We start from the raw sequence: 27,982 nt of genomic DNA, 5'->3' as shown, positions 1-27,982 counted from the left end.
ACCTGTAAACAATTGTTCCTTCAGCTCCATGTCCCAGTACGTCTTTCGGGCTAAATGAAATCTTGCCGACCATTACTATGCGTGTGTCCTCATCTGAACAAAAGCAAGCAGCGAAAGGATTAATTTAAGGCAGATTTTAAAAGTCAGCACTTTGCAGTTGCATTTCCATATGGAGTCGGTATGTAAAACCTTCTCTTTCAAGTTTAAATGCACAACACTGAGAACTAAGGAGCCCTTTGGAATTTTGGCTCTTACAACACAAAAGGCCATGGCTGGGGACATACATGAGACAAGCAGCTTTTAGGAAACAAGAAACTCTTTCCAGTTTTTAAAATGCTTATGTGAATGTAGTGTTGGAGGAAGGTGCCGAACTGACAGAGCTGGAGAGTGGGTGCAGTGCAGGCACTGTGCTGCCCTGGGGGTGGAACTTACTTCCCTGGAGGGACCAGAGACAACATGCAGAAGGCAGAGGGAAGGGGAGTCCAGTTTCCATGGTCCACTCAATTCTTGGCTTCAATTACTGCCAATACAACAATTTTTTTTGTATTAGGGTCTGGACTGAGGCCGCCAACCCATTTCAAATATGCCAATGAGCACATGGCCCAGGGGCAGTTCAATACTGCACTCCTGACCCAGGCAAACCTTCTAGTGAAGTCAGTGGTAGGATTAAGCCTAAAATGACAAAAACTTGTGGTCAGCATTGAAAAAAGAATTTGAAAAGTCGCCTCTCACTAGAAGAGCTCAAGAATAGGGATGGAGAGAATACACCCAATGGTGCACATGAGTCCCCAAAATCAGGATTCAAGACCGGATGTCTTTCTAGGAGATGTTCTAGCTCAACCAGAAGTCATGGGCTTGCTGCAGGAATCAAAGGGGAAGGAAGTTCTCTGGCCTGTGTTATACAACAGGAGGTCACAAATCAATGGTTCCTTCAGGTCTTAATCTATGAAATATTATCAATATCCTACTTTTGTTGTCCCCCTCACCTCTTGTTGTACTTTGTTACCTTTGGCATTGGGGGAAATGTTATGAACTTTCTGATTTTAATTCTTATTGGGACACACTATGAAAGAAGTTAGATTAATGTTACCTCCCTCTTCCTGCTCAGTGGAGAGACATCTCCCAATGTCAGAGCCAGAGAGGCTGGAATACGCTGAGTGGTTTGATGCTTTGGGAGACACGTTGGATGTGCTGGTGGCTGAACTCTCCGTCCGCACATAGGAGGTGTCCAAAAAGTCTGCCTCTGGGGGGAGATCGCTGGGGGCACTGAGGGGCAGTTGCTGTTGCTGCGTACTCTTCAGGAGGAAAGAGAGATGGTCTTAACACCACACCAATGAAGGAATAAAAATCTCAATAGACATGCCGACGAGAAAGCACGTCCATGACTAAGCATCCAGAAAGGGCAGCTTCTACTATCCTCTGAGTGAAAAACTTCTCATTGCCAGACTCCTAACTTATTTCTGGTAGGGCAATTAAAGAGTCTCTATCACCCAAACTGTTCTCTATCTTGTTATACATTTTTAAAGCACGGTTGATAATTCAGGCTGGTTGTTTGTTATAGCAAAATATGCCATTAGCCTGAAGTTTATTTTCCCTTAGAAAAGCATCTTTAGACTGAATAGCTATCATTAAACAGGAAAAGGGCCTGATCCAAAGCCCAGTGAAGTGGATGAGGGGGGAGGGCAGGGGGAGAGAGATCTTTTGGTAAATTCAATGGTCTTTGGATCACGACCAAAAAGAAAGAAAGAAAAAAAAAGAGAGAGAGCAACACACACACAAAATAACTGAATGGGCAAAAATCCATGGGAGAGTTGCAGGTGGAATAGGAAAAGTCTTGAGTGTAATGGTGTGGTGTCACAGAAATCACTGCCACACCAAACATGCAGTAGACTTAGTTATCAGATTGCACACCTGTGAGTTATCAGAGTGATAACCGTTACTACTGATAGCTAATGGAGAAAGCAGAATTGCCCTTCTTTTATGAAGTCGTGACTCTTTTCCTCTCCAGCTCCTGCATCATTTTTACCAGGCTAGGCTGCCAAACATTACAGCCCTTTCTCAGAATTCACTAGAATACCAAGCTCAATCAGCATTACCATTGGACAGGTGATGACGAATGCTACCCAGCCAACAAACAAAAAGGTGCTCAGGATGATTGTGGCCATGTCTTTCAGCATGGAATCTACGGGAGCCTCTGGCCGAGGTACAGGCTGACTGGGCTTCTCGTCGATGTCCTTTGGAACGGTCGGAGGCAATTCTTTTGAGGAACCTTCAACTATACCAATAACCTAGGAAACACAGAAGACTCCATCAGTTCACAGTCTCAATGGATAATGTATTTTGCAGCTGTACTAGCATATATAACATACATTTCAATGAGGGACCATTTCTTAAAAGCTTAATGATGTGCAAGACTCTCTTGGACGTAATGGTGGCTCACAGCAAAATTGGTCAATATTCTGAGGACCCTGCAGTTCATTTATTCAATGGACTATTTCCACTGAAGTCAATGGGAGATTTGCATGTGGAAGGAAAAGCAGGACTCAGCCTTCAGTCCGATATCAAGAGTTCTATAACACAGAATAATGCCAATGACACCCCATGGGAGGGTACTGTGCTGCACTTCCACAAAGAACTTGGGAAAATTCCCTACACTTCTTCCTACAGAGTCCAAGTTCTCCCAAAATTTTCATTTCCCTCCCCCTGTAATTTTCCAGTGGCTTCTTCAGTTATTCAGTAATACGATCAGGTTATTCACAAACCTCCTCAAAACTGGCTTTATCAGAGTCAGCTGGAATCACATTTTCATGCCGTTTAGGCAAACTGCTTGGAAATTTCTCCAGGATCTTTGTAGGGGCTGATAATGGTGTTTCATGGTGCCCTTTAAATAAAACAACATTTGTTACAAGAAGTGTTCCTTTTTAGGGCAAACATGCTTGATTTTGGCATCTCTGCCCAGAAGCAATACTCAGCATTAATAAAATGGCTTGAGGCCATTACAGTATGACAGTTTAGAATAAAATGAGGCTCTCCTATATGTACCTTAACACCAGAGCGCTGTCCCTGTGGAATGACCCAAAGCTTGGAAGATTTGGGTATATATCTGAAAACTGTTACATGCCCTTTGAAGTGAAGCAATGCTCTTACTCTTAAAGGCTCTAAACCTTCAAGTATTGATTATGGCCACTGACTCCAGCAGGACTTGTGCTCAGGCTCTGGCTGCAGGTTTGGACCCTGGCTTTGTCTCTTGTTGAAAATAAATATTGAATAACTCCTCATTCAGTGAGCATTGCCCATCCTGTGCACTGAATGAGACGGGGGCCTTTGGAAAATATAGGATGTGATCATGTAATTAAAAACTGTATCATAATGCATATGCATAAGGGGGCCAAATTAGGGTTGTAAGGCAAACTTAGTTCAGGCATCCTCTAACTTTTGAGTGCTTGACTTTGCATCTTTTACAGTCTTTTAATGTAATGATTTTGGATGTAATTTAAAATACTTTGTATATGGTAACAATAATCTCTGTTTGGATTATTGCTTTTGTCCACCAGAGGACAGTGCAACAGAGAGCAGGTGGAATATTACTGACTTCCTGATACCTATTAACAGCCAGTGGTTCCTCCAATAGTTGAGTTTCTTTTCTTTCAATCCTGCTGAAAATTTTAGATCCGTACTAGGAGTGATAACACATTCGCCATTGTCTTCAATAGTAACTCCTTCTGTTTTGGGGCCCTCTAACAGAGGTATGGCTCTGCCACGGGGCTAGAAAGACAGAGATTTATTATTACAGTTAACAAAGCACTAGATCGCTACACAATACTTTACAAAGCCTCAGAGAATTTACCAGTCTAACTCGGACAAAAGACATGGGACATAACTCAAAAGTCATATTAGAAATACCACAAGCTTTCCCTTGGAATTAAGTAAATGTTGAACTCAAAATATTTTATTGCTAAATTACAGGTGGGAAGCTCTACATTACTTTGGGGTTTATACTTCATATGCCTCTCATACCGCAGGGTCAGAGAGAGCTAGCAAGCAACAAGTTACATGCCAGCAATGCAGTAACTGCAGGTAAACATGAGCCATTATGCCCTCAGCCATAGTTCACAGAGCCGTAGACATTAGATCCTGCATTATTGAGAGAAGGAGTCTGGTTTAGGAGGTGGGGTTGCCCCCTCTCTTTTTAAAAAAAAAAAAAAAAAAATCAGGAAAAAGGATCTTTATCTCCCCACAATGCCAGCAAATAAAACCTTGCTTTAACATCTCATCAAAATGTTGGTGCTTTCAACAGTATGAACTGGGTGGCAACTTTAACATCAATAACCACAACACATTGTCAATAGTGGTAGAAACAGCCTTGATGCAGAACTTGAACTCACACGCTCTGGTTCAGATGTGAGAGGGCTTCCGTCCCAGCTCAGCCATAGAGAGAGAGACACTTCCTGACTAGCTATAATATGCTTTCCTAAATTACATGGTTTGATTGATATCTTGTCACTGTTCAACATTTCCTGCTATAAAGGACAGGAATGCTGTACAGGAGACAGTTTGTGGGTAAGAAGCCCTGCGCTGATTACTCTCCGTTCATATTTGGAAAGGGATCTTCACAACCATAAGGACTATAATCTTAGTTAAATAATAAAAGCAGTTCACAGAGGACTCCTGAGCATCTAGGACTTTTAAAATAACAAATTACAAATCAAGGAAGCCACAGCAAACCATGAAGATTTGACAATCCAACCTTATTTCAAGAGCAGTTTCCAATGCTGTAAGTAACATTTTAATTATGCTTTAATCACAACATCTAGAATCACTAAATAACCATAACTCACAAAGATTCATTGTATCTATATTCTATGTGTATTATGGCTATTTCTCATTTGAATGAATTTAAGTACTTAGCAGATTTAAAAATAAACACCACTCCGTAGATTTGAAAAAAACATTTTTTTTCCCCGCTGAAACTGACACTTGCATTTTTTGCTATGACAAAGCTGTGATTTTTCCAATGTTTTGCCAAGACAAACAGCCTTAAATGATAAGTAGAGATGGGCCTAAACACCCCAACATTACAGACAGGGTAAAGGGTCAGATCTCAACTTTTCAGCACAGAACCATACATAATACTAGAAAGTGGGCTTTTCAAAACATAGTATCAAAGTCCTGAAGTATCTGACTTACCACAATAGCCACTCCTTCATGCACCATTGATGGAGATGCATACAAGCTCGTTGAGTATTTTCCTACATAGAGCGTAGGCCTAGAACAACAACAAAAATTAGGAAGAAAGTTCAAAATGGCTGCTTTTATCACACGAGTTACAAACTCAGTCAGACACTGTTTTAGAGACTCTTAAATTTGAATCACTGGCATCATCAGCATTTATTTATTCCTGTACAAACACAATGTTCAGTAAACGTTAAAGAGTAAGGCGCCAATTATATAGTCTCTCCTTCTACTATTTTGCAATTTCTAGAATAGCAGCTCTATTAAGTAACTGAATAGAAACACAATTTTTAATTAGAGTACTGCAAAGCACCATCAAGTCAGACTCTGAAAACAATACTAATATTATTTATACTCACGTCAACTTGCTCTTGGTCTCCGTTTCCTTCGGGAAAGGATACTTCCACTTAGTGATGCGTCCAACCTCCCCAGACATGAAGGTCAGGTAGCGCAGTGTTTCTATTCCCACGTTTGTGTGTATAACTTTCCGTAGTCCTTCACGCTGCCAGATGTAAAAAGCTACCACCGGGGAACCATAATTCTGAATCCACAGCACATCCCCAGACTCACTATCCACAGTCACCACCAGCCCGTCTCCGTTAGATACAAAGTGGGACATTTCTGAAACATACAAATACACAAGAGGTTATCTGGGTCTCCTGCTTATTCATGGCTATAGTAACGCATACATTAGCCGTACTTGAACCTTAAATGAGCTACTAAAATCTGTTAGGGTTTGCCTACAAGACGACATAGTCCATGGCAAGCCAGAGTGTGAATCTACGGTGCATTCACTGCCCACTAACTGGCTGTGTGGACCCTGCTACTGCCCGCTAGTAGTGCACTTGGACATAGTGCTGTGTACATCGAAGTGCACTACGAGACTTTTAGTGCTTGGTAGCAGGGTCTGCATGGCCAGTTGGTGCATAGCAAGCTACTGCGCTGTAGATTCACACGTTGGCTTGCCTCGCACTAAGTCTCTGTGTAGACAAGCCCTTAGACTGGTTCATTTTATATTGTAAAAGACTAGCCCTAGTGTGTGGCTCAAGAGTTCTCGAAATTATCCTGACGTAAATACATTCTTCTCTCTCACCAGTAGAAATAATATATTGTTTAGTTTCACTCCTCAGCATACACTTCTAAGGACTTGCAGATCTGCATCTTCTTTACATACAGAGTAATCATCATATAAACCACAGTATCTCCAAACACACATTACAAGACAGCACCACTCCTGTATAACTGGGAGTTCCCAGCTAGGAGGCTGAAAGTTCTTCTGTGCTCTATTTAAAATGACCAGATTCAGAATACATACAGCCCAATCCAGCAACACAGTATGCTTGGGCAGGCCCCAGCACCTGCACACAGCCCCCCTGGAGTCAACAAGTCATCCCATTGCAGGACTGGGGCCTTAACTGGGAATTAAAGAACAAAACCATGTCATGCACATTTCTTTTTGTTTACTTCCATTAGAAGCAACTCTGACATTCAGGAATTAGGCTGAAATATTCAAGATTTACAGGGAAACCCCCGTGACATTGGGATTTAATGCTGCCTATTCCAGAGTCAAACATTTGTTTAAAAAAAAAGCAGTATCAGCACTGAAAAGCTGCAGACATTTCCCAATAAGAGAACGGGAAGGTAACTGTTTCCATGTAAAGTTTGTGATTTACCATAATTTGGGGGCACACTCCCATTGTGCAGTAGTTTTGCAAGGTGAAGAAATACCCACTAGGAATCAGAACTGGAAGGTTCTTGTTTTTATTTCTAACTCACTTACCTGATGCTCTCTTCCATAGCACAGGACAAGGTTTAAATTTCAAGTGTGTTTTAAAGTTATTCTCTCTAGATCATAACCACGCAGTGCCATTCTCCTGATCCACATGAAGCCCCACTGTTTTGAATAAACTTAGCCTCAGTAGTTACCTCTTCCAAAATTTCCCCTTCCACACAATAGCTGTAAAGAATGTTATCATCATCATCCATTCTGTGCTCAAACAGCAGGCACTGTAATTCTGGAGAGGATACACTGTATTCTTCATACATAACTATTGTCCGACTCTAATAGTCATATTATTTTGCACTATCACACTTGTTGAGATCGTCAGGTGTAAGTGCAAATCATTATCAATAGTATCAACACTAATATTTTGCATTTCTTTAGTGATATCCAACTGATGCCAAACATCAAGCTTTACAAGTATGATTTAAGCTTCTCAACCTCTTTATGTAGCCGGGAATTATTATCCCATTTTACAGCTATGGAAACTGAGGTGCTGAGAGATTACGTGACTTGCCCAATGTCACACAAGAAATCTGTGCCAGAGCAGTAGGGCCATCCTTTCCCTGATTGGACAAGTTAAAGGCTTGCCATATATGCACTCAGATTGAAGAAAAGACTCCAGGATTAAGTGGCTGAATTGAGTTTTTCCCTGGGGAGCAGAGGGGAGGGAGAGAGGGGAAGGTGGCAGGGCAGAGCAACTCAAAAAGATCAGTGTGTAGATACAGAGGCAGGGGGAGGGAGGGGTTGGTTCTGCCCATTGCAGAGAAAAATGTCAGGATATTGGAGCTATCGCAAAAGTGAAAAAAATGCAAAGGACAAGATCAAAGTTCTTACTGTATTTCACATCTTCATCAGGTACAGTGGCTGCATAATCAAAGTAGGTGGCATTCCATCGGAGCTCCTTATTTTTGGTATCATACATTGTAATAGTGTATTCTGTTAAAAAATACACACACTGTGAAAATAATCCTTTGAGACAACAGAACTAGTCACCTGTAATGCCAGACACTTCTCAGGACAACACACATCCTGCTTTTCATGTTTTTAGCCTTCTTTTAGGTTTTTCCTGGCATTCAGAGATATAGTCACACCTCATGGAACTTAAAGACAAAACTAATTTATGTTCCACTGAAATCTACTGCTCAAAAGGAAGCTCAGAAGACAAAAAGCAGTACCACTGCTCCAATCCATATTATCAGCTCTTTGTACTTCTTCCTCCAAGACTTCTTCTGTAGCATTCCTATCTAATTTTATCTACAACCAATCCCTCCATTTCAAAATTAGGTGCAATATGTTCTGTAACAGAATTTTTGCAATAAAGATAATTTTAAAAAATATTCTTAAAAACAGATTAATCTACAGATATAATGGCAAATCTCTAAACACAGCCTACAGAGACACATCCCAAATATAGGTCTTTGGTCTATTTTAATCTTCTTCACTTAGAACGGAGCATTTGTATTTTCAATATGACAGCTGTTGTCTCCATTTCCGCAACCCATTTATTTCTGAAGACCAAAAGCTTCAGATGCAACCAGGGCTACAAGCTACTAGCATGGTACATCATTGAATTAAAAGAATTTAAAAGCCACTTTGCTTGGGAGTCAGCCCCAGGAATCACTTACATAAGCACCACTATATGCAGGAACCACACATTAGTCTGTGAATGTATAAAATGGCACATTGCTATCGGAAGGCAAATCATTTTTTCTGTGTACATTATAAAGCCACCACCTCCAGAAGTTATTCTAGGAGATTAAACAAACCTGAGTTTATCATCACAAGGTTATCCTTTATGGGCCTGCACTAGCTTTAAAAAGAACCCAAAAAGCCAAACTCTCTTTTAAGTGGTAGAGGGAAAAGTGTCTTACCGGTTCGCCCAAGATACAGGAGGGATGTTGATGGACAAAGGCTTTCTGCAAATGAAGACGTTAAGGTTTGTTGTTTCTCCCCAGTGACAAGGTCTATCACATACCAAATATCTTGCTTCTTTCCTGAAATCACCAGTTAAATTACATTACTGTTCAGTCTGAAAATTACTCAGATACAAAATCCAGGCTCTTAGAAAAAGCTTTTTTGATTTGAGAAGTAGTTCTCTAGTGGGCCCATAGTTTGGGATTTTTTTCATGGAAAATGTTTAGAAGTTTTTTTGTTAAACAAAATAATTTCGGACAATAACCAAAACTAGAAACCAAACAACACTGCTGTCCCCTCATTTAACGTTACTGACTCCTAGCAGGTACTGGCAAGCATAGTGACAACATTTCTATGATATCCTTATAAGCATTATCACATAAAATAAGGTTATCACATTCACAATATCCAATTGGCAAATGGTTACTGAAGAGAGTATTGAGGTTTGAAAATCCTTATGCTAGGAGAGGAAGAAGACTGTGGTGCTGTTTGTTGTAGTACAGTATGGTGGGAAGGAATTATCAGCTTCTACACATGTAGGAACAGTAGGACAATGGAACAGACTGCCTAGGGAGGTTGTGGAAGCTCCTTTGCCGAAGGTTCTCAAAAGGAGACTGGAGCCATCTGTCTTGGATGTTTTAGACGTAACAAATCCTACATCTTGGCAGATGACCCTTGCGGTCCCGTCTAACCCTATGATTCTATGATTCCAAATTGATAATGGACTTTAGTCCTCATAACCATAGTCTGTAGCAGCCTAGGTTAGAAGTGTCAAATAGTTAACCTGCTTCCCCCCCCCCAAACAGTTTATGATGTGAACTGAACTGGAGAGCTAGAAGGAAGGGAGAGAGTGCAGATTTCTTCCAGGTCTTCACAGATGTGGTGTCATCTCCAAAGATGCCAACCAGGCAGAATAACGTAAATCCCCCTAACTATTAATGAATCAGGAGATCTGGTTACAACATGGTTAAAAGCTGTAATGTAGATTCAACCTAACCATGACCATGTAACCAGGCTTCAGATTTGAACCGTCCAGGACCAGACCCCAGTTAGGTCTCGCCTACACTATAACTTAGAACCACGTTGTAACTCAATTTCCTGACTCAGTTATAGTTGTAATGCATGTAGGGCCCTTTGGCTGGCTGAGGCAAGTACATTTATAAGCATGAGAAGGTGATTAAATATACCATATAACTGAGCTAAATATGTATTTGTGTCAGAATAACGTTAATTACATTTTCTGTAGTGGAAGTGTAACTTTTTTTTTTTTTAAGACAATGCAATAGTTTGAGAAGCTATTCTCCTTCTAAGGGAAGGCAGTTGACTTTTTATCTTCACATGTCAGTAAGTGCTGTATTTAACAGATTCTCTATCAGAAAATATTACGAAAGGCTATAATTAACAGCCAAGGCTGAGATGACATTTTCATGCAAGAAGTCCTCTATCTGGTTTAGGCAGTTTGTATTTGTCAGTTGCTGTTGGGTAATGTTGCAATCTTCTAAATCAGTTAACCCATGGAGAGATTAACTAGAACTTACCCATGTACAGAATCCCGTCTGAACTGCGACAAGGTGATGCCTGCACCAACTCAGGGATTGTAAATGGAAGTTTCTAGAAAAAAAAATGAAAAAGCTCAATTAAATCATAATATTTTTACACTTTGAAATTAGTGTGATTTTCCCAGTTGTGTTCAAGGGAACAGGGAACCAATACAGCTCATGTGGGGACTTCTCACTGTTTTACTAGAAATGTAACAGGAAAAGGAGGAAATATTTATAGCACAGAAGACTGGAAGCCAGGACTCCTGGGTTTTATTCCTAACTCTACCACCAATTTGTGCAACCTTGTCCATGTCCCAACACTGTGCTTTAATTGCCCCATCTGTTAACGAGTATACATATATTTACCTGCCTTGCAGGGGTGCAACATTAGCATTTGCAAAGCTCAGCGATCTTCCTACAAACCGGGTTATTAAAAAGGCAATGAATTATTATGATTGCCAAATTCTATAATGCTCTTGGGCATGTATCACGCCTACATATTCGGTGAACAACCTTCCAGGATTTTAAGAGGCTTTCATCAGGAACAGAAAAGTGACAAACAGAAGTGTTGCATAAACACAAGAGAGGCCAGGACTTTAAACAGTGAAATTACTTCCATCTAGCTTGGAACATCTACAATGATGCATCCAATCAGAATATTTTTACCTGAGGAGAGTAACAGGTGAAAGGAAACATGATGTTCAGGACTGATTGCTACCTAGATCTACACACAAAGAGCACCAAAAATACATACACAAATTAAGGCCACGTATCTGGGTGCATTAGGAAAAAAACCTGTCAGTAAATACTTCTCTGTTCAAAAATAAAAAAAAGTTAAAGTTCTAAAAGGAAGTCATAGCGGCTGCCAGGAAAAGAAACTTGTGGGAAGCCAAACGTTTTATCTGAGTTTCATCACAAAGCTGTTGCTTTACTCAAGTGTTCAGCTGACATCTGCAGGGTTGACTATTTCGATGCAAATATTTTGGAAGGGTTCACAGGTTAGTCTGCTTACTAAGTGCTATAACAGCACCTGCTATTTCAGACAGCACAAAATCCGCATTTATCCTAGTATGGGTTGGACTTCTCAATAGGACTGCTAAAAAATTTATTTTTTTCAGGCCATAACTGAGTGTGCTGTATTGGATACCTCTCCCTCCCAGGATGCTGTGAGGATTACTTAATATCTGGAGAGTGCTAAAGAAGTGGTGTTATCATCATTACATTAGCAAGTACTACAAAAATATCAAAGGGGGGTCAAAGCAGTCTGCCTTTTGTTGGTATCCTCAAGCCAAAGGGGTTTTCTGAAGCTCACAAGGAAGGCTGTAAACGTTGCCTGTCCTAAACTACAGGATGACCCTCTGACCCAGCAAGCAGCGCAACTCGAATGTTGTCATTCCAGGAATTTGTATCCTAAAATTGGCACTGAACAGTGCTCACTAGCCAATGTTGTCAGGCCTTCCCAAGAAATACTTGCTTCCAGTAAATGATTCCAAATGTGGGCAGCCTGCAGAACTTTACAACGCTGTCAGGAAAGCAGATAGTTGGGAAAGTAATTTAGGGACCTACCCTTCGTGCAATCTAATTAGGGGGCATGTGCAGACAGATTAGACACTAGCAAACCAAAATATACTCACAGTTAAGCCTTCATTATTTTTGCCACCAAGTGTATATAAACTGCCATCGTTTGGGTCTGGAAGAAATGCTGGCCTAGGAGTTAAATAGCGATTATAAATAAACCGAACACATTACACTTGTCACCAAACAGAGAAGCAGCAATGGTCAGTGTGTGTGTCCTGGTAAAGACCATTTGACATTTGCTTGTTGACTTTAGAATATCTGGTTGTTCAAAACACTTAGTAATTGAACATCAAAGAGAATGAATATCAGAATTGGCACAGCCTGTTAAACCTAAGCTATTCTCAATAGTGTTCCTAGTCCAACTGAAGCTGGGTTGTCCAGTATGAATATAATACAGAGGCCTTGCAGTATAGGGATCATAGTTCAAATCTAATTTATATATAGCAGCAATAAGACCAGCAGTAACATATACAAAAGCGGCACAAAAGCCAGGGGACAAAAAAGCCTGCCCAAGCCGCACTGCCCTGGGTGTGGGGGGCCAAAGCCCAAGCACTTCAGGCCCAGGCAGGGGACCTCTAACCCGAGCCCCGCCACCCAGCGCTGAAGCCCTAAGGGGGTTGGGCTCAGACTTCGGCTCTGGTGACCCCATTAAAATGGGGTCGAGACCCACTTTGGGGTCCCAACCCACAGTTTGAGAACCGCTGAGATAAGGTACTTAAACGAAATGTTTAGAATCTGAACACTGTTCCCCAGCAGGTTACGCTATTTTCCAGGCTGTTCAAGTCAGTGATCCTGAAACAGGCATGGTCAACCTGCTTGTGTTCCGGACATGTGCTCCAAGCATGGTTTTTGGAGAGAGAAAGTCTGAAGGAAGGACATTTCATTTGAATCCTACAAACAGGGAAAGTTTTTAATCTTTAACCCCATGTCCGGTTACCTGTGGTATTTCAACAGTTCCATATTTTAAACTAAAACCAAACTTCATGATGTCAGTGAAAAATCAAACAAGCAATAGAGGGCTGAAGTAAACAGAGAAAGAGACTTACTCTTCCACGTGTGTTGGCACCTGGAGTACAGGATCTGCACAAACAGAACATGCAGGAGTCAATGTATAGGCAATTAAAAGTCATGAACTCACACCAAACCCAAGATTAACCATTTTGCGAACCATGTTGGGTGTTTGAGGGAGTCATCCATAGGAATGTATAGCATCATAACATTGCACCCATCTGACAATGCATCCGAAGAAGTGGGCTGTAGTCCACGAAAGCTTATGCTCTAATAAATTTGTTAGTCTCTAAGGTGCCACAAGTACTCCTGTTCTTCTTTTTGCGGATACAGACTAACACGGCTGTTACTCTCAAACAGGGCTTGTAATTTATTGTATACCTCTAAGCATCAGCAGGGCACTTTTGCTCCCTATAAAGCTATCTTTGTACTCAGCCCTATCCGCACTCCTCCACTCTCAATAGGTAACTCCCCAAACCATCAACAGGAGGGGATTCACATGAAGCAGCAGTCTCACATCATGTCATGAGTCATCTCTGTATCTTTCCTTGGCCATAAGCACACTACATTGCATGTAAAGGCACCTTTCTAGTGTGCAAAAATACCTCTTCTTCTAAAACAAGTTCCTTGGTATCTGGTCCTTGGCTACCCAGAAGGAAGCTGATCATAATTCCCAAGCAGCCACAATGACAGGCTTCGTGATCAATTTTATTTCAACACATGTAAACATTCATTAACATTAATGGGTCATGGAGAATAGAGAGAGGAGAATATAAATCTCAATGTCTGAATGCAAAAGGGCCTGCTTAATGCCTCTTTCATCTGTATTTTATGATCACTTACTATTCTGTGTCTAAGCAGGCAGGCAAGCATATACTTCCTTAGCGAACTTCACACTTAATTTACGATGCAACTTGTAAACTGAGGACCTGGTTCTGCTCCCATTGAAATCAACAGGAACACAGCCACTGATTTAAGCAGGAAGCAGATCAAGACTTAAACCAGAACAACCCTCTTCAACTTCCTATTCCCAGGGAAAATATATGGGATATGGAATAATTTAACAAATTAAAATGTCACTGAAAAAAGCCACAGTGTTCCAAGAACCTTCCTTCACATCTGTCTGACAGAAAGGATCATCGGAACACTCAAGGAAAAGTGCATTTAAATGATGTTTGGGGAAGTTTCACTGGAAAAATCCATTATTCACTCCTCAGCATTGCCAGTTCTCATGATTTTACTGCAAGTCTCGCAGTATTTAGTATTTTTCTTAAAGCCCGATCCCGGATTTCCTGTGATTCCATGACAATTACAGCTTCCATTTAAAAAAGGGAATTTCTAGACCTTTTGGATACAGAGGAAAGCTTGAAAACATGATTCCTAAAGGCTCTCACAAGTAGGTATATTAAAAAAAAGAAAGTCGAGATTGTTTTTGTTTTTTTAATCTCCTGATTTTTTTAGGCTAACTTCATACTGTTTTGGGGCTTGAGGTCTGAATGCCTGGGGTTGACAATACTGGTGCCAACATACAGAGATACCCAAGTGTGCAGCATATACTCTTGTGTGCAGCATTTCAAGGAGGACTGTGTGCACAAAGCATGCATCCTTCACCCTCATCTGTAAGAAAGCTTTTAAAATAAACAAGGTGGTTCTTGCTCCCAAAAAATAAAAAAAATTAAAATAATTCAATGAAGAAAACGGATTAACGTTGACCAAACAAGCTACTGCAAAAAGCAACTCTTATTTATCTTTTACACCAGTTCTCTCTCCACACACACACACACACACACACACACACAAAGTGATGCAATAGGAAGAAAATAAGGGCTCAAACATTCGCTTATGAGAGACTTTGATTGGGAAGCTGGCACATGTACTAGAGATTTCAAATACACTACAGTAATAGCAGAGCTATGCAAGATAAGGGCAACAGACTCATGATTCAGGGTGCCTGTGGACACCCTGAAGTCCCTCCACTCCCCATGTACTGCAGCGCACACACTGCTAGATCTGAAGAACAGTAGCAGAGCTTCCCCCACACCTTCAGCCATTTCTTCCCTTCCACTAAACAGCCCCACAGAGCTGCTGAGTTCAAAATGCGACAGGATCCAGAGTTTCGTTTGCTTTTTAAATCCTAAAAGATGACGGAGTAGATTCTTTCTTAAAGCAGACAGAGCAGTTTAATTCAAAAGCACAAAGCTTCTGGACGAAACCCAATTCATGGGTGTGAAGCCAGCGCTCTGTTATGCTGTTCAGCAATGTTACTCTTGTAGATTAGATCGCCCAGGGAGGCCATGGCACTAAAGTGTTGATGCCCTACACACTAGCCCAGGGGTTCTCAAACTGGGGGTCCGGACGCCTCAGGGGGTCATGAGGTTATTAAATGGGGGGTCACGAGCTGTCAGACTCCATCCCACACCCTGCTTTGCCTCCAGCATTTATAATGGCGTTAAATATATAAAAAAGTGTTTTTAATTTATAAGGGGGGGGGGGTCGCACTCAGAGGCTTGTGATGTGATAGGGGTCACCAGTACAATAGTTTGAGAACCACTGCACTAGCTTGTATATGTCATAGAAAGCAGAAACCAGGACACTACCTACTGAAATCAATCATTTACTTAACGATGAACTATCCTAGTACACCTCTACCCCGATATAACGCTGTCCTTAGGAGCCAAAAAATCTTACTGCGTTGTATGTGAAACCGCGTTATATTGAACTTGCTTTGATCCGCCGGAGTGTGCAGCCCCCCCCCCCAGAGCACTGCTTTACCATGTTATATCCGAATTCGTGTTATATCAGGCTGCGTTATATCGAGGTAGAGGTGTAATTAGGGTTGGTCGAGGCAGGACAGGGATAGGGTTTAGACGGCTATATTTGATTTGTTGTGGGCCCAAGTGCCACAGCAATGAGCCCCAAAAGCAATTACATTTCAAAGACCTTTGAAATAGAGCAGCTAAGCGATTCCTAGTTGTACTATCTCCACAGGCCTGTTTGGTTAATCAGAATAATTTTTCTACCCAGCTACATAGACGAACAAACTGCAACAACTCATTTTCATCTGTTCAGGGGAAAAAATGGTCTGCACAAACCCAATTTTTTCAATCTTCCCTCACAGGTCATGTTTTCTAGACCTTTAATAATTTTTGTTGCTCTTCTCTTGAATTTCTCCAATTTGTCAACATCTTTCCTGAAATGTGGCTCCCAGAACTGGACACAATACTCAAGTTGAGGCCTAATCAGTGCGGAGTAGAGCAGGAGAATTATTTCTTGTGTCTTATTTACAACACTCCTGCTAATACATCCCAGAATGATGTTCGCTTTTTTTTGCAACAGTGTCACATTGTTGACTCATATTTAGCTTATGGTCCACTATGACCCCCAGATCCCTTTCACCAGTACTCCTTCCTAGGCAGTCATTTCCTATTTTATATGTATGCAACTGATTGATCCTTCCTAAATGGAGTACTTTGCATTTGTCCTTATTGAATTTCATCGTATTTACTTCAGACCATTTCTCCAGTTTGTCCAGATCATTTTGATATTTAATCCTATGCTCCAAAGCACTTGCAACCCTTCCAAGCTTGTTATCTGCAAACTTTCCATCTAAATATCCATCTAATACAGGGGTTCCCAAACTTGGTTCACAGCTTGTTCAGGGTAAGCCCCTAGCGGGCCATGAGACGGTTTACCTGAGCGTCTGCCAGTACGGCCACTCGCAGCTCCCAGTGGCCGCGGTTCGCCGTTCCTGGCTAATGTAGGGTTACCATACGTCCGGATTTTCCCGGACATGTCCGGCTTTTGGGGGCTCAAATCCCCGTCCGGGGGGAAATCCCAAAAGCCGGGCATGTCCGGGAAAATCGGGAGGGAGGGAGGGCTTGGCCGGGGCCTCTTTGGCCGGGGCCGGTGCGGGGCCGGGGGCATGGTGCCGGGCCGGGGGGGCTGGTCTGGGCCTGCGGGGCCGGGCCGCCGGGGGGTGCGCTGGGCCGCGGGGCCGGGAGCCAGGCCGGGAGCCGGTCTGGGGTCGTAGGGCCGGGGGGTGCGCTGGGCCGGGGGGTGCGCTGGGCCGCCGGGGGGTGCGCTGGGCCGGGAGCCGGGGCGGGTGCGCTGGGCCGGGAGGCCGGGCCGGGCCGCCGGGGGCCGGTAGTGCTGGGCGGGCCGGGGGTGGTCGGCTGGGGCCGGCACCCCAGGGCCCGAGCCGACACAGGCTGGAGCCGCCGGGGGGGCCAGCCTGGGCCGCACCTCCTCCCCCCCACACCCCCCCTTACCTGCTTCAGGCTTCCCGCGAATTAAATGTTCGCGGGAAGCAGGGGAGGGGGCGGAGACTTTGGGGCGGGGGCGGAGTTGGGGCGGGGGCATGGGCGGGGCTCGGGGCGGGGCCCGTGGAGTGTCCTCCATTTGGAGGCACAAAATATGGTAACCCTAGCTAATGGGAGCTGTGGGAAGCTGATTTCCAAATCATCTCCTCACTGAAGATGCGTAGCAAAGAAAAAGCATGAGATGCCTGATGTAGGGTTTGGTTCAACTCAACACTAAAAAAACCAAAGACCCCTGTGAATTAAAGAGTGATCAGAAACCATAAGTGTCCATCAGAATCCGGGTGAAACAGACTAAAGGGAGAAAGATAGGACCACTATAGGATAAGGTATTTATAGTCACAATGACCTCACAGGCAGGGGAAAAAATTGTTATTTGGTGATACGAGAGCATCATAAATCAGCAGTAAATGGCAAATGCTTCTGTTAAGTCAAGCTTTAATTCAAATGTTACAAGCACTGCTTGAGGCACACACCAAGTGACTTTGCAAGTTCTTGATGAACTGATTATGTACAGAAATTTCTGATGTGGGAAGACAAGCTGCCTTTGGTAATTTGAAAGATTTATATTGTCAGTCTGTCTTAAGACACAGTACTTGAGCAATGCTGCCAAAAGCCCTATCTATGATCATCGCTTCCTCAAGTGATCGCTCATGATGATAAACCTGTACACTTTGGTTTTGAAATGGTATATTTGTTTTTTGGGTTTTTATTAAACTCAGTATAACATTACACATTTTAAAAATCAATCACTTACTCCCTAGTCTAGACAAGTTCTTAGGTGACTATTTCTTGCCTCAACTCTTCCTTTAAACTTTTCAGACATTTTTAGTCTAAGGGTCTCTTATTTATATGAACGTGAGAAGTAAGCCCATTGACAAATATGGTGTATAACTAGTGAGATCTGAATCAAGTTTCAACTTTTCTATTACAATATTTACTGACATACTATGGCATGCACTCAAAGCTAATTCCAAATGTCACCTCTAATTTAAAGGCTGCTCTCATCTTCTTACTGCCGAAATCCATCATTATGTGTTACTTTACAACTTGCTTCTAAACGGAACAGGAAAGGATGTGGTGCTTTTTCTTCGTATAGATTAAGACTTCAGATTTTTCAACTAATGTATGAGAAAAGGCTTTAACTGATCTGAACAACTGCAGGAACGGTCAGAAGGTTAGATTCTAATTTGGAGTGTCTGTCTTAGGGTGACCAGATGTCCCGACTGTATAGGGATAGTCCCAATTTTTGGGTCTTTTTCTTATATAGGATCCTATTACCCCCCACCCCCTGTCCCGATTTTTCACACTTGCTATCTGGTCACCGTAATCTGACTTGTCCACAACCTTAGGCAAAGAGAGTTTTAGCTCTTCTCTCCCTGCAAAAAAATTAGAATTCAATTACAAACAGCCTAAGTTCCATAAAGGATTTGTGGACTAAAAGACCTTGAGTTCAACTCATCTTTTAATGCTGGAGGCATGCGCTTCAAGGCTCAGCTCAAAGTAAAGCTCCCCTCCCCCTTTCCTACTACCTAAGGACTCTTAACCCAAGAATATGCTGCGATTTTATCTACCAACTATAACTAAGCAATATAAGAGACAGGAACACACACACACACACACCTTAAACTCAGAGCTTTCTGAAGCTGTTAGAGAAAAAAGTGTCAATCATGACAATTTCATCATCTCCCTTCAAGAGACTGAAGTCTCAACACCAGAAATCCAATTAATGTCATCTCACCTTCCTCAATCAATCTTTCCTGTAGCATTGTTGCATGCCCCAAATATGGAAAGAAAGTCTTGTAATGCTATGAAAATAATGAGCTCCACTGATGTAAAAAGTACGTTCTCCAGTATTTCAGGTAGATCCTTATAAAGATATCACCACGACTGTGAGAAAGTTCTTAAAACTTTCTTTCCTGGCATCATGATTTCAAGCTCAAAGAAAGGGAAATAGTGATTCCTTAGAGGTAAGAATTCCAGCTTTTACTTACCCCCCTCAATGATGGTAATTTGATTTAGTAAAGAGTCAAAATTAGCAAGGCGGGTGGACTAGATTAAGATATTATACTTAAGGGGCATGAAATTTTGTAGTACTTACTGCACAAAAAAACCAAACCAAACACCAATCCCATTAATGGCCTCCTAGAACATTGCCTAAATGTCCCATATGAACCATAAGAAACAGCTGCCTATATATCAAAAATATGGATCTGATTCATTTTCACTCCAGAGGCTGCTTGCAGCAGAGCATAACCTGATTGAGGAAAATCTTTTCTGTTCCTTTACCCAGAATACAGTCTATACAGAAAGACTGGTTGTGCACATCCACTTGTCTCAATTCATCCATTGAAACAAATTTTCTGATTTCCTGAACACTTACATTATCTTTAACTAAAGTTTAAATGCCCTTGTGAAACTTCCTTCACGTGACAGAGGGTGAACTTTTTCTTATTCTCTGTCATGTGGTTTGGGACTACAACTTTATTTCAAAGTTTAATTTGAAATAAGAAGTTACCTTGGGATAAAAAAAGAAAATCTTGTGAATCCAAGTTCACAAGATGAGATGATATCTCATCTTCTGGCAGCTCCAATGTTAGCACAAGCAGACTAGTAAAATAAAGACGACTATCCTACTAGAACTGATGTCAAGCTTTTTCTACCTAATGGGCTAAAATGAAGAAGACCCTTGTCATAGTTACTAGGCTCTTTGAGTGCAGCCCTCAGGTCTTGGGCCTCAAGCCATCACTTCTCTCTTGGGATGGAATCACGTAATTCTTCCACTCTCAGACCAGACCCTGGGCTGCAGTTCCCTGTGATCAACCGTGATTACCTCTGCAGGCCTGACTTATCTTCATGCCTACAGTTCTGTTTCCTCTGGGAACAATGACAGCAGTAACCAGTGACCAGACAGCTTCCTTAAAGAAACATTTTATTTAGAACTGAAGTATTTAAGAGAAAACTGATCTTAAAACAATAAGCCCGTCTAGATGTATGCCTGCTTCTGCCTGAGGCTCACCATTCCCCGAATCTAGGAAAGATCCAGCTCCTTCAAACTCCAGCCTCTCTCTCTATCAGCCTCTCTCCCTGGATAGCAGCTGACAACTCTCCCCCCAGCCAAGTCTTTTTAACAGTTCAGTGTCCTTTTGATCACTAGGCTTCCAACCTGGCAAAGCTATCTCACTTCAAGCTGGAGCCTGGAAGTATGCCCTTGTCCTGTAATTGCTCCCCATATTTGTTGGGAGGTTTGCTTATCTACATCTATTGTGCTGCTTTCCTGCTTGTTTTTTGCACTGTGCCCCTATTACACTAGATCAAAACATGCATATCATTCAATATATAACAACTTCACTTCACTGACCATTACATCACATTATTGCATCTCACTATTCCTAGATTATTAAACACAGCAGCTGCACGCCTGCCACAGTCCTGTCAAAGCCCTCAAAAGTACAGCTAAGTCACAGAGTTGAGAGATGAAAAAAACAATTGGCAGGGTCATTCAGTGCATACCCCTGATGATGCAGGAGTAGAAAATAATTTATTTCTTGAGATTTAACCAGTTTCCATTTTTGCAACTCTTTTAAAAAAAGATCTGTAGTATTACAAAACCATCGGCTGGAAAAATAAAGGGTTAGAAAATAAGAGGTTGCTTCTAGATTCTCTCCGAGGGCCCACTTACAAGAACAGAGTCAGGGAGTCCATTTACATATTGATGGTCTGTGGTTTTACCTCATTAATGGGGTCCAGTTATATCTCATTGGCAACAACATTATAACCAGGCAGCAGTCGGATGCCCTGACCCAGTTCTGCTTGTATTGTACTGTAGATGGACCCTACTAATGACAGACTAAATTAGTCTAGAATAATTCTAGACAGTATTTTGAAGGCACAGCCTGGAATTTTAAAGTAAAAAAAAAAAAACACCCTGCCATATCTGTAGTATTTGAGAATAATTCCTACAAATGGCATAATCCTAAAAGCTGTATACAAACATCTATCGCTTTAAATTCTCTGCCTCATAAAAAAAAGTGAGATAAGGAGAGATTTGCCCTTTGACAGTTCTTTTTAAATGCATGAGATATCACTTCAGATTTCCATCATTTTAACGTGCTTCTAGGTTGAACAGAAACACATGAAAACAATGACTGAAAAAGGAGAAGTGGCAGATTCTGAAACAGCAACTGAACTAGTTGCTGCCACAGTGGAATGAACTGGAAAAAACGGTTTCTGAGCTAGGGTCTCATCAGAAGATGTGGGCTAATGGACTGGGCTAAAAAGTATGTGTCATCCCAGCTAAGTGTTGCAACTTCTTTCGAAAAGATTAGAGACACTGACTCGCAGTCCTCTGGAATTTGCAAAGGACAGAGGAGTTGATCGCTTTCATGAATTTAACAGTTTCTCTCTCTAAAGTCCCTATGGATTTTAATCTTTGGATCTGCAATTCTGTACCAAACAATCCTCCAAGGCTGGGAAGAATTATTATTATTATTATTTATTTTACAGTAGGATCTATAGATCCCAATCTGAATCCACTAGCAGTGCTTGAAATATAAATTATAAAAAGGGCCCAAACCTGCAACTTCTATTCATGAATCCTTAACTTCAATGGGCTAGTCATGTCAGTAAGGCTTTGGAGGGTCAAGATCCTTTTTATAATTTATATTGACAACTGTTACTATGCCCAAAATTGTGCAGAAAAGAACAAAGCTTACACTCCAAATCAGACAATACACTCTATACTAGGCTAGGGGAGGCAATATGGAAAGGGTGCTGGACTGGGACTCTGGAGATCTGGCTCCATTTCTAGCTCTGCCACTGATCTGCTGGGTGACCTTGGGCAAGTTACTTCACCACCCTGTACCTCTATGAGGCAGTGGGGCTGGTCAGCTCTGGCAAGCTGTCCACCCAGGAGACAGAAAACTCCAATTTCAAACCAAGAACATCTGGCCTGGCTGGCTGATTTGTAACAGTTGTGCCAATCACACATACTCTCAGAGTCTTCACACTGACTGACTAGTGGGACAAGGTAAAGGCAAAGCAAGCAAGCAACCAACCTACACTGGCAATAGATATAGCCTCAAACCTGTGCATGTTGTATATTCCTTTTGAAAACACTTCTTCCATGAAGTGGATTTTAGGTAGGTAGGGAAAATGAAGAGAAGGATCATTTGGGGCAAAAGGGCAAGGAGACTGTTCCAACCAGGACAGCGACAAAGGATGCAAAGAAATAAACTGGAGAAGGACAAAGACAAAAATATACCCAAAATAGCACCCTGAAACACTTCGTACTTAAATTCTTCACTGTTCAAGATGCTGCTTATTAACATAAAGTCACATGTTAACAGACTACCCAGAGCGCTTTTTGGGGAGGCAGGGGGGACAGTACTACTTACGAAACACCTTCTGAACAAAGACCACTGACATAAGACTTTTTAAAATACAGACCATTACATTGACGACATTCAGGGGGGGACCATTCTTCAGATCCGATCTTGCCAATTGGCTCTGGGCCGCCTACTGTAATGCTCACAGATTTCTCATCTGCACTTTTTCTCCAGCTCAGTCTTCCCTGCTCTGAGAGATTTCCTTTCCCTCATTGTGACACAGATTATAGTTTTGTGACCAAAGCAGGAGGCTGCCCAATAAGTCACTCGTAGGCTCATTACTGGTTGCTTGCTGGTAATTGATTCCATCATCTTCTATAGAAAGAATACTGCATAGTTGTCAGATATGTTTAGCCAAGAGCACATAAGAATAGAGTCTGAACTGCTGCACCCTAGCCTTGCAACACAAACTAAGGAGGTGACACAGAAGCAGCATCAGCAGCAATGCCATCTCTAACTGCAGAGCCCCACTGTTTTAAAAGAAAGAAGAGGACCTTTCAATCCAGAGGGTTTTATCGATTAGTCCCTTAAGACATTGTCGATACAGATTCCAATCAGAAGGGTGAATGTTCACATTTTATGAGCAATAATGGTATGAAGAAGTTAAAGTGGAAAGAGCTGCAACTCTTTCAAGCTAACATGGAGACTGCTCAACAGCTTGGGAAAAGTGCAACTTTACATTGCCTGAATTTCGCCCTAACCGTCGCTTTGTTTAAATGATCGTTGTTTGGTGCAGTGGCCTGATGATACCCAGTCTCTGGATTCCACAGACAGGCTGTCAGTGCTGAGGAAGCTTGCTTGGTGTTTTGACAATGGTGAAAGGAGAAGGTAAGGGAGTGCGTCACCGCTCAGAACTAACCACTCCTTTTGTTGATCAGAGACGGCATTTCAGAGACTTGTTCAGAAATGGTGTCCACACGCTGGAGCCTCAAAATGCTACAGCTGGACTGTGGGGCTCCAGCAGGGACAAAGGCTCTTCCAGAATGGGACTACCATTTTTTTCCCTAACAACTCTAGGACCATCTTTGTGAAGTGCATATGATGATGCACCATCAGTTACATGGCCAGTCACTGAGGGCCCAATCCTGCAAAGTGCTGAGCCCCAATTCCCATTGACACCTGAAGGCACTCAGCACCTTGCAGTAACCGAGCCCACAGTTCACACTGCAGGTAACTGTATAATGTGTTTTTCTTTCTAAACTATTACCTCGCTCACTGTTTACTGACAGTTGATTTGTGCTGCACATGGGGAGAAGAGAGCAGGAGCATTCAAATCACCTTTCTTGGCAGCACTAGATGAGGGCAGGAAACTCAAACAGGTTATTGTGGTGATAAGAGGCACTAGTTCATTTACTTTGCATTCCTGTAATAGGTTTTAGTGCTAATCAGGACAAACTGTAACTGGAAAGATGTTCATGTTTGTTTAAGCACTACTAGAATGTGAATAACCCCACTTCCTAATACTGAGTTTTAGCACATGAAGACACATGGCTGTTTTGTTTTTAACAAGAAGGTACTATACCAGTTGGTCGTGCTAAACACCTAACTTCTTAAGTGTAATAATAAAATCTTATGTCACTGATAAGTGATTTCACTGTGCTGTAGGTGACCTCGAGAGTATCTCAAGTCATGTGAACAACAACATATGCTTAATTTTCCGATATCTAGGGTACAAAGCAGCTGTCAGAGAACCCAGGCAGTGTGTACAACTTAGAAGTTTCACAAAAAGTTTTGTATGCGTTACAAACTTATAGTTAACAGAGACAGACAGCACGACATATAGTAAACATACCAAATTCAGTACTAATATTACAGTTCTTCTGGTATTTAACCCAGCATTAGAGCAGGATGGTAGGTGATTAGCCAACGCTGATGTTGGGCTCCCAGTACTGCAGCTGTCACACATCTTTAATGTGGGCTTTTCACCAACCTGGTAGCAACCAACGGAAGTTTCAGAAATGCCAATTTCAGTTAAAAATCTAATTTCCAAATTCAATTACCAGCTCATACATGTAGTTCCTTGCCCGTTGAGATTTCATAAGTTTCACTAAGCTAACCCAGAAGGATGCAGCTTGTTTTTAAATGAATTCCAATGCTAGTGACTATTACCATATATTTGTGCATTGAGGTTTGTGGTTTTCATTGTTATATAGAACCAAACTAGTGGGTGATAGGCACTTCACAAAACACTAGTTGGGTGTACTGCACACAGATAAGGATCCAGAATATTAAGCAGTCAACAAAATAAAACTAGCACCACCAGACTGGATAATCCAGTTCTATAGAACATTAATGTACCTAAAAAACCAATGGTGTTTGGCAACTTTTTTTTTATAAGGAGGAGTAACTTAAACAATCTGGACTTAAACTAGTGTCCTCTCTTATTTTCATTAGTTAGGTACCTTCATCAGAGGCACCTAACCTCTTCCCCTTAATAAGACTGCTTACAAGTGAAGGCCAACTTCTGCACTGAGTATATACAAGCGAGTCTAATTCCACAGTGGACCCGGCTATACACTTGTATGCACATATGCTGTGTTGTCAGTATAGGTTAAAGTTTTTCTTAATATTAATATAGCTACAAGCAACAAGGCAATAGTGAATTAAGAGAGTAGTAATTTTCATTCTTTTAATCAAGACTGCTCAGGGATAGAGGGGATCTCAGTGCAACATTTACCTGGGTGAAAATATTGGTACAGAGGGGGAAAAAATTGTGAGGATACCCATAAACTGAGATTCCCGACATTTCTGGCTCACTAGCTTACCATTTCCTACTCTACTGTGGATAAGAGGGGTTTAAAAAGTGCTCCTTGTGCTCTTATAAAAATAACTGCTTGTTTGCTAGAACTACATTCAAACAATGAACAGTCTCATAAGGACAGAAGAACTGGTTTGGACCACAGAGATCAGACTAGCACAGTCTTTCGCCACCAACTCAGCCTGCTGACTGAAAGGGCAACTGGTTTACAAACACTGAGCAGAATGATGCAATCACTGTGACATTTCATTTAGCTGCTTTCTAATCGACTTCCAAAAGGTGAGGAGAAAGGGCTACATCTCAAATATATCTTTCATGTGTAATCAACCACCAGAGTCCAACCACAACCATTTTATTTTGTATTAAATGCCATGTTCTCACAAAGAAAAAACGGATCAAAAACTATTCTTATAAGAGTCTCTTTCTTATTATTTTATGTATTAAGTTATAAAAGTGTGCAGTCCCTAGCACACAACTTGTTCAACGTCAACAATGACAGACCTGAACCATTAAACTTGTGATATCCCTAATGCCATCTCCCTCAGGCACACAGCAGAGACCAGAGATGACCTTTACATACTGCCCTTTAGTTCAATAGACTTAGGCTTTATTGTACCAGTGGGAGAAGCATATTCCAGGGTTAAGAGCCTTCCACTACAAATCTTTTGCCTCCAGTTCCCAGGGTATCAGCAGAAGAACCCCAGGGAACCTCTATTCTAATCAGAGGCTTATAAGGCACCCATCATGCCATGATATTTGGGTGTCTACTCAAGATTCTTATACCATGACTCAGTTGCTATGGTGGCACATACAGAGAGTGACTCTCTTTCAAGTAATCAGAAGCCTATCTGTGTACAGTTTTATAAATCAGACTCAACACTTTCAATCACATTTGGAAGCAACCATAGAGCTATTGCAGTATTCAGAGAATTAGTGCAACTGCTATGCTCCCCCACAGCTGGATGGGGGGGAAGCTATGTCCTGTAGTAGTGGTTGGGTAATCAAATCTGGAAGGGACAAAAGTACTAAAAAATCCTTGCAGATCCACACACACACAAAAAAAAGGTCACAATCACTTTACCCAGTGCAGAAGAATAAACTTTAAAAGGGAACATTATGTCCACAGGCAAATAAAGCTGTAGAAATATTGCTAATGTGCAGGCCTGAACTAAAATGTTTGGTACAGTAATTATATCAATAATCTCTGCTTAAATGTTCTGAAACATTAAAAGAAAAAATCAGATTTAAAAAAATCCAAATGTGAAAATATACAGATCAACATGATTACTGTAATGCTGCAGTTAGATATGAAGTCATGTCCAGAAGGAGAACAGCAGAGCTAAGGAATATGTCTTTCAGTATCTACATCTGTTTCAAAGATTTTTATTGGCTTCTGCACCCCTATGTTCATCCTTTGTACAAAATTTATCATGGTTTTGTAAAGTATGTCTTGTGAGGAAGTATTTAAAAACTCATAATCAGCTGAACATTACTATCCTGGTAAAATATGTGTATCAGCATTATATGTAAAATTATATACAGTTATTGAAGTTACTGCACAGAAGACAGGAGGACACCTCGTACTCACCTTCTTTTAAAGCCCACTTGATTGATCCTGTCCTTTTGCTGACAGCATGCAAACTTCCATCAAGGGTTGAAACAAACAACAGCGTTTCTGGCACAGTCACCGAGCTAGTGCTTCCATAGCACTGAAAAAGAAGAGCCCATAAATTTACAGTATAATGTGTTTACAATCTGTTACTTTTAATTATTTTATGCTGCAAAAAGTCAAGATTCTTTGGTTTTGCATGTAAGGATTAGTCTGCTTTCTGCAAGACAAACTGTTTTACCAAATCCCTGCTAGGCAGCTGTGTATAGTAGAGATGGATGAATGTCACTCAGGGGCGCCCAGTAAACCTGAATGACAGAGGAAATGGCACTGCCAGATAGAAAATTGAGGAATGGCTAGCACCAATCAGGAGATAAACTAAAGTATCTAAAATCTGAGCACTCATTTCGACCCCAGCATATCTCTTGGCTATTCCTGCTCCCAGAGCTCAGCCCTCCTGCTGTATCAACACTGCAAAAACAAGCTGTGTTAGACACTTGGGGTGAAATCCTGGCCCTGTTAAATCAATGGAAGTTTTACCATTAACTTTACCCTTAGTGTCAAGACTTCTTTCCTACATGGGGTACTATACTCTGCTATTCCTTTTGATACCAGTGGAGAAATCATTCTCAACACTGGTTTGAATAGCGGGAGAACTGTTTACTACTTGTTGTCATTTTCATAGCACAGACAGTCTGAGTCTACCTATTATATACATGTAATTCTATCTTAAGGCATCCCAAAACTATGTAAAAAGATAACTAGAACAATGAGGTTGGGTCAAAGATGCAAGCAGACTAAACCAGAAACTTAATTGAGTCATGCCTCTCTCTCTACATGATACAAAATGAACCAA

The 27,982-nt window shown here is 41.6% G+C and overlaps 1 protein-coding gene across 1 annotated transcript in view; it reads right to left on the bottom strand.

Moving 5' to 3' along the window:
* ERN1 (endoplasmic reticulum to nucleus signaling 1) overlaps nt 1–27,982 on the bottom strand; it is a 59,340-nt gene that overhangs the window by 9,838 nt on the left and 21,520 nt on the right. The window contains exons 2-14 of the mRNA XM_054046705.1: nt 27,106–27,226; nt 13,095–13,128; nt 12,105–12,177; nt 10,468–10,540; nt 8,887–9,009; nt 7,850–7,951; nt 5,592–5,853; nt 5,188–5,266; nt 3,603–3,765; nt 2,763–2,881; nt 2,097–2,288; nt 1,091–1,295; nt 3–93 (exon numbers count right to left, since the gene is read on the bottom strand). Coding sequence (XP_053902680.1) covers nt 3–93; nt 1,091–1,295; nt 2,097–2,288; nt 2,763–2,881; nt 3,603–3,765; nt 5,188–5,266; nt 5,592–5,853; nt 7,850–7,951; nt 8,887–9,009; nt 10,468–10,540; nt 12,105–12,177; nt 13,095–13,128; nt 27,106–27,226 — 1,637 coding nt within the window. The remainder of the gene's footprint in view (nt 1–2; nt 94–1,090; nt 1,296–2,096; nt 2,289–2,762; nt 2,882–3,602; nt 3,766–5,187; nt 5,267–5,591; nt 5,854–7,849; nt 7,952–8,886; nt 9,010–10,467; nt 10,541–12,104; nt 12,178–13,094; nt 13,129–27,105; nt 27,227–27,982) is intronic.

Source organism: Malaclemys terrapin, chromosome 13 (assembly GCF_027887155.1).
Source record: "Malaclemys terrapin pileata isolate rMalTer1 chromosome 13, rMalTer1.hap1, whole genome shotgun sequence".
Taxonomy (NCBI): Eukaryota; Metazoa; Chordata; order Testudines; family Emydidae; genus Malaclemys; species Malaclemys terrapin.
This window is presented reverse-complemented; position numbering and strand designations above follow the sequence as displayed.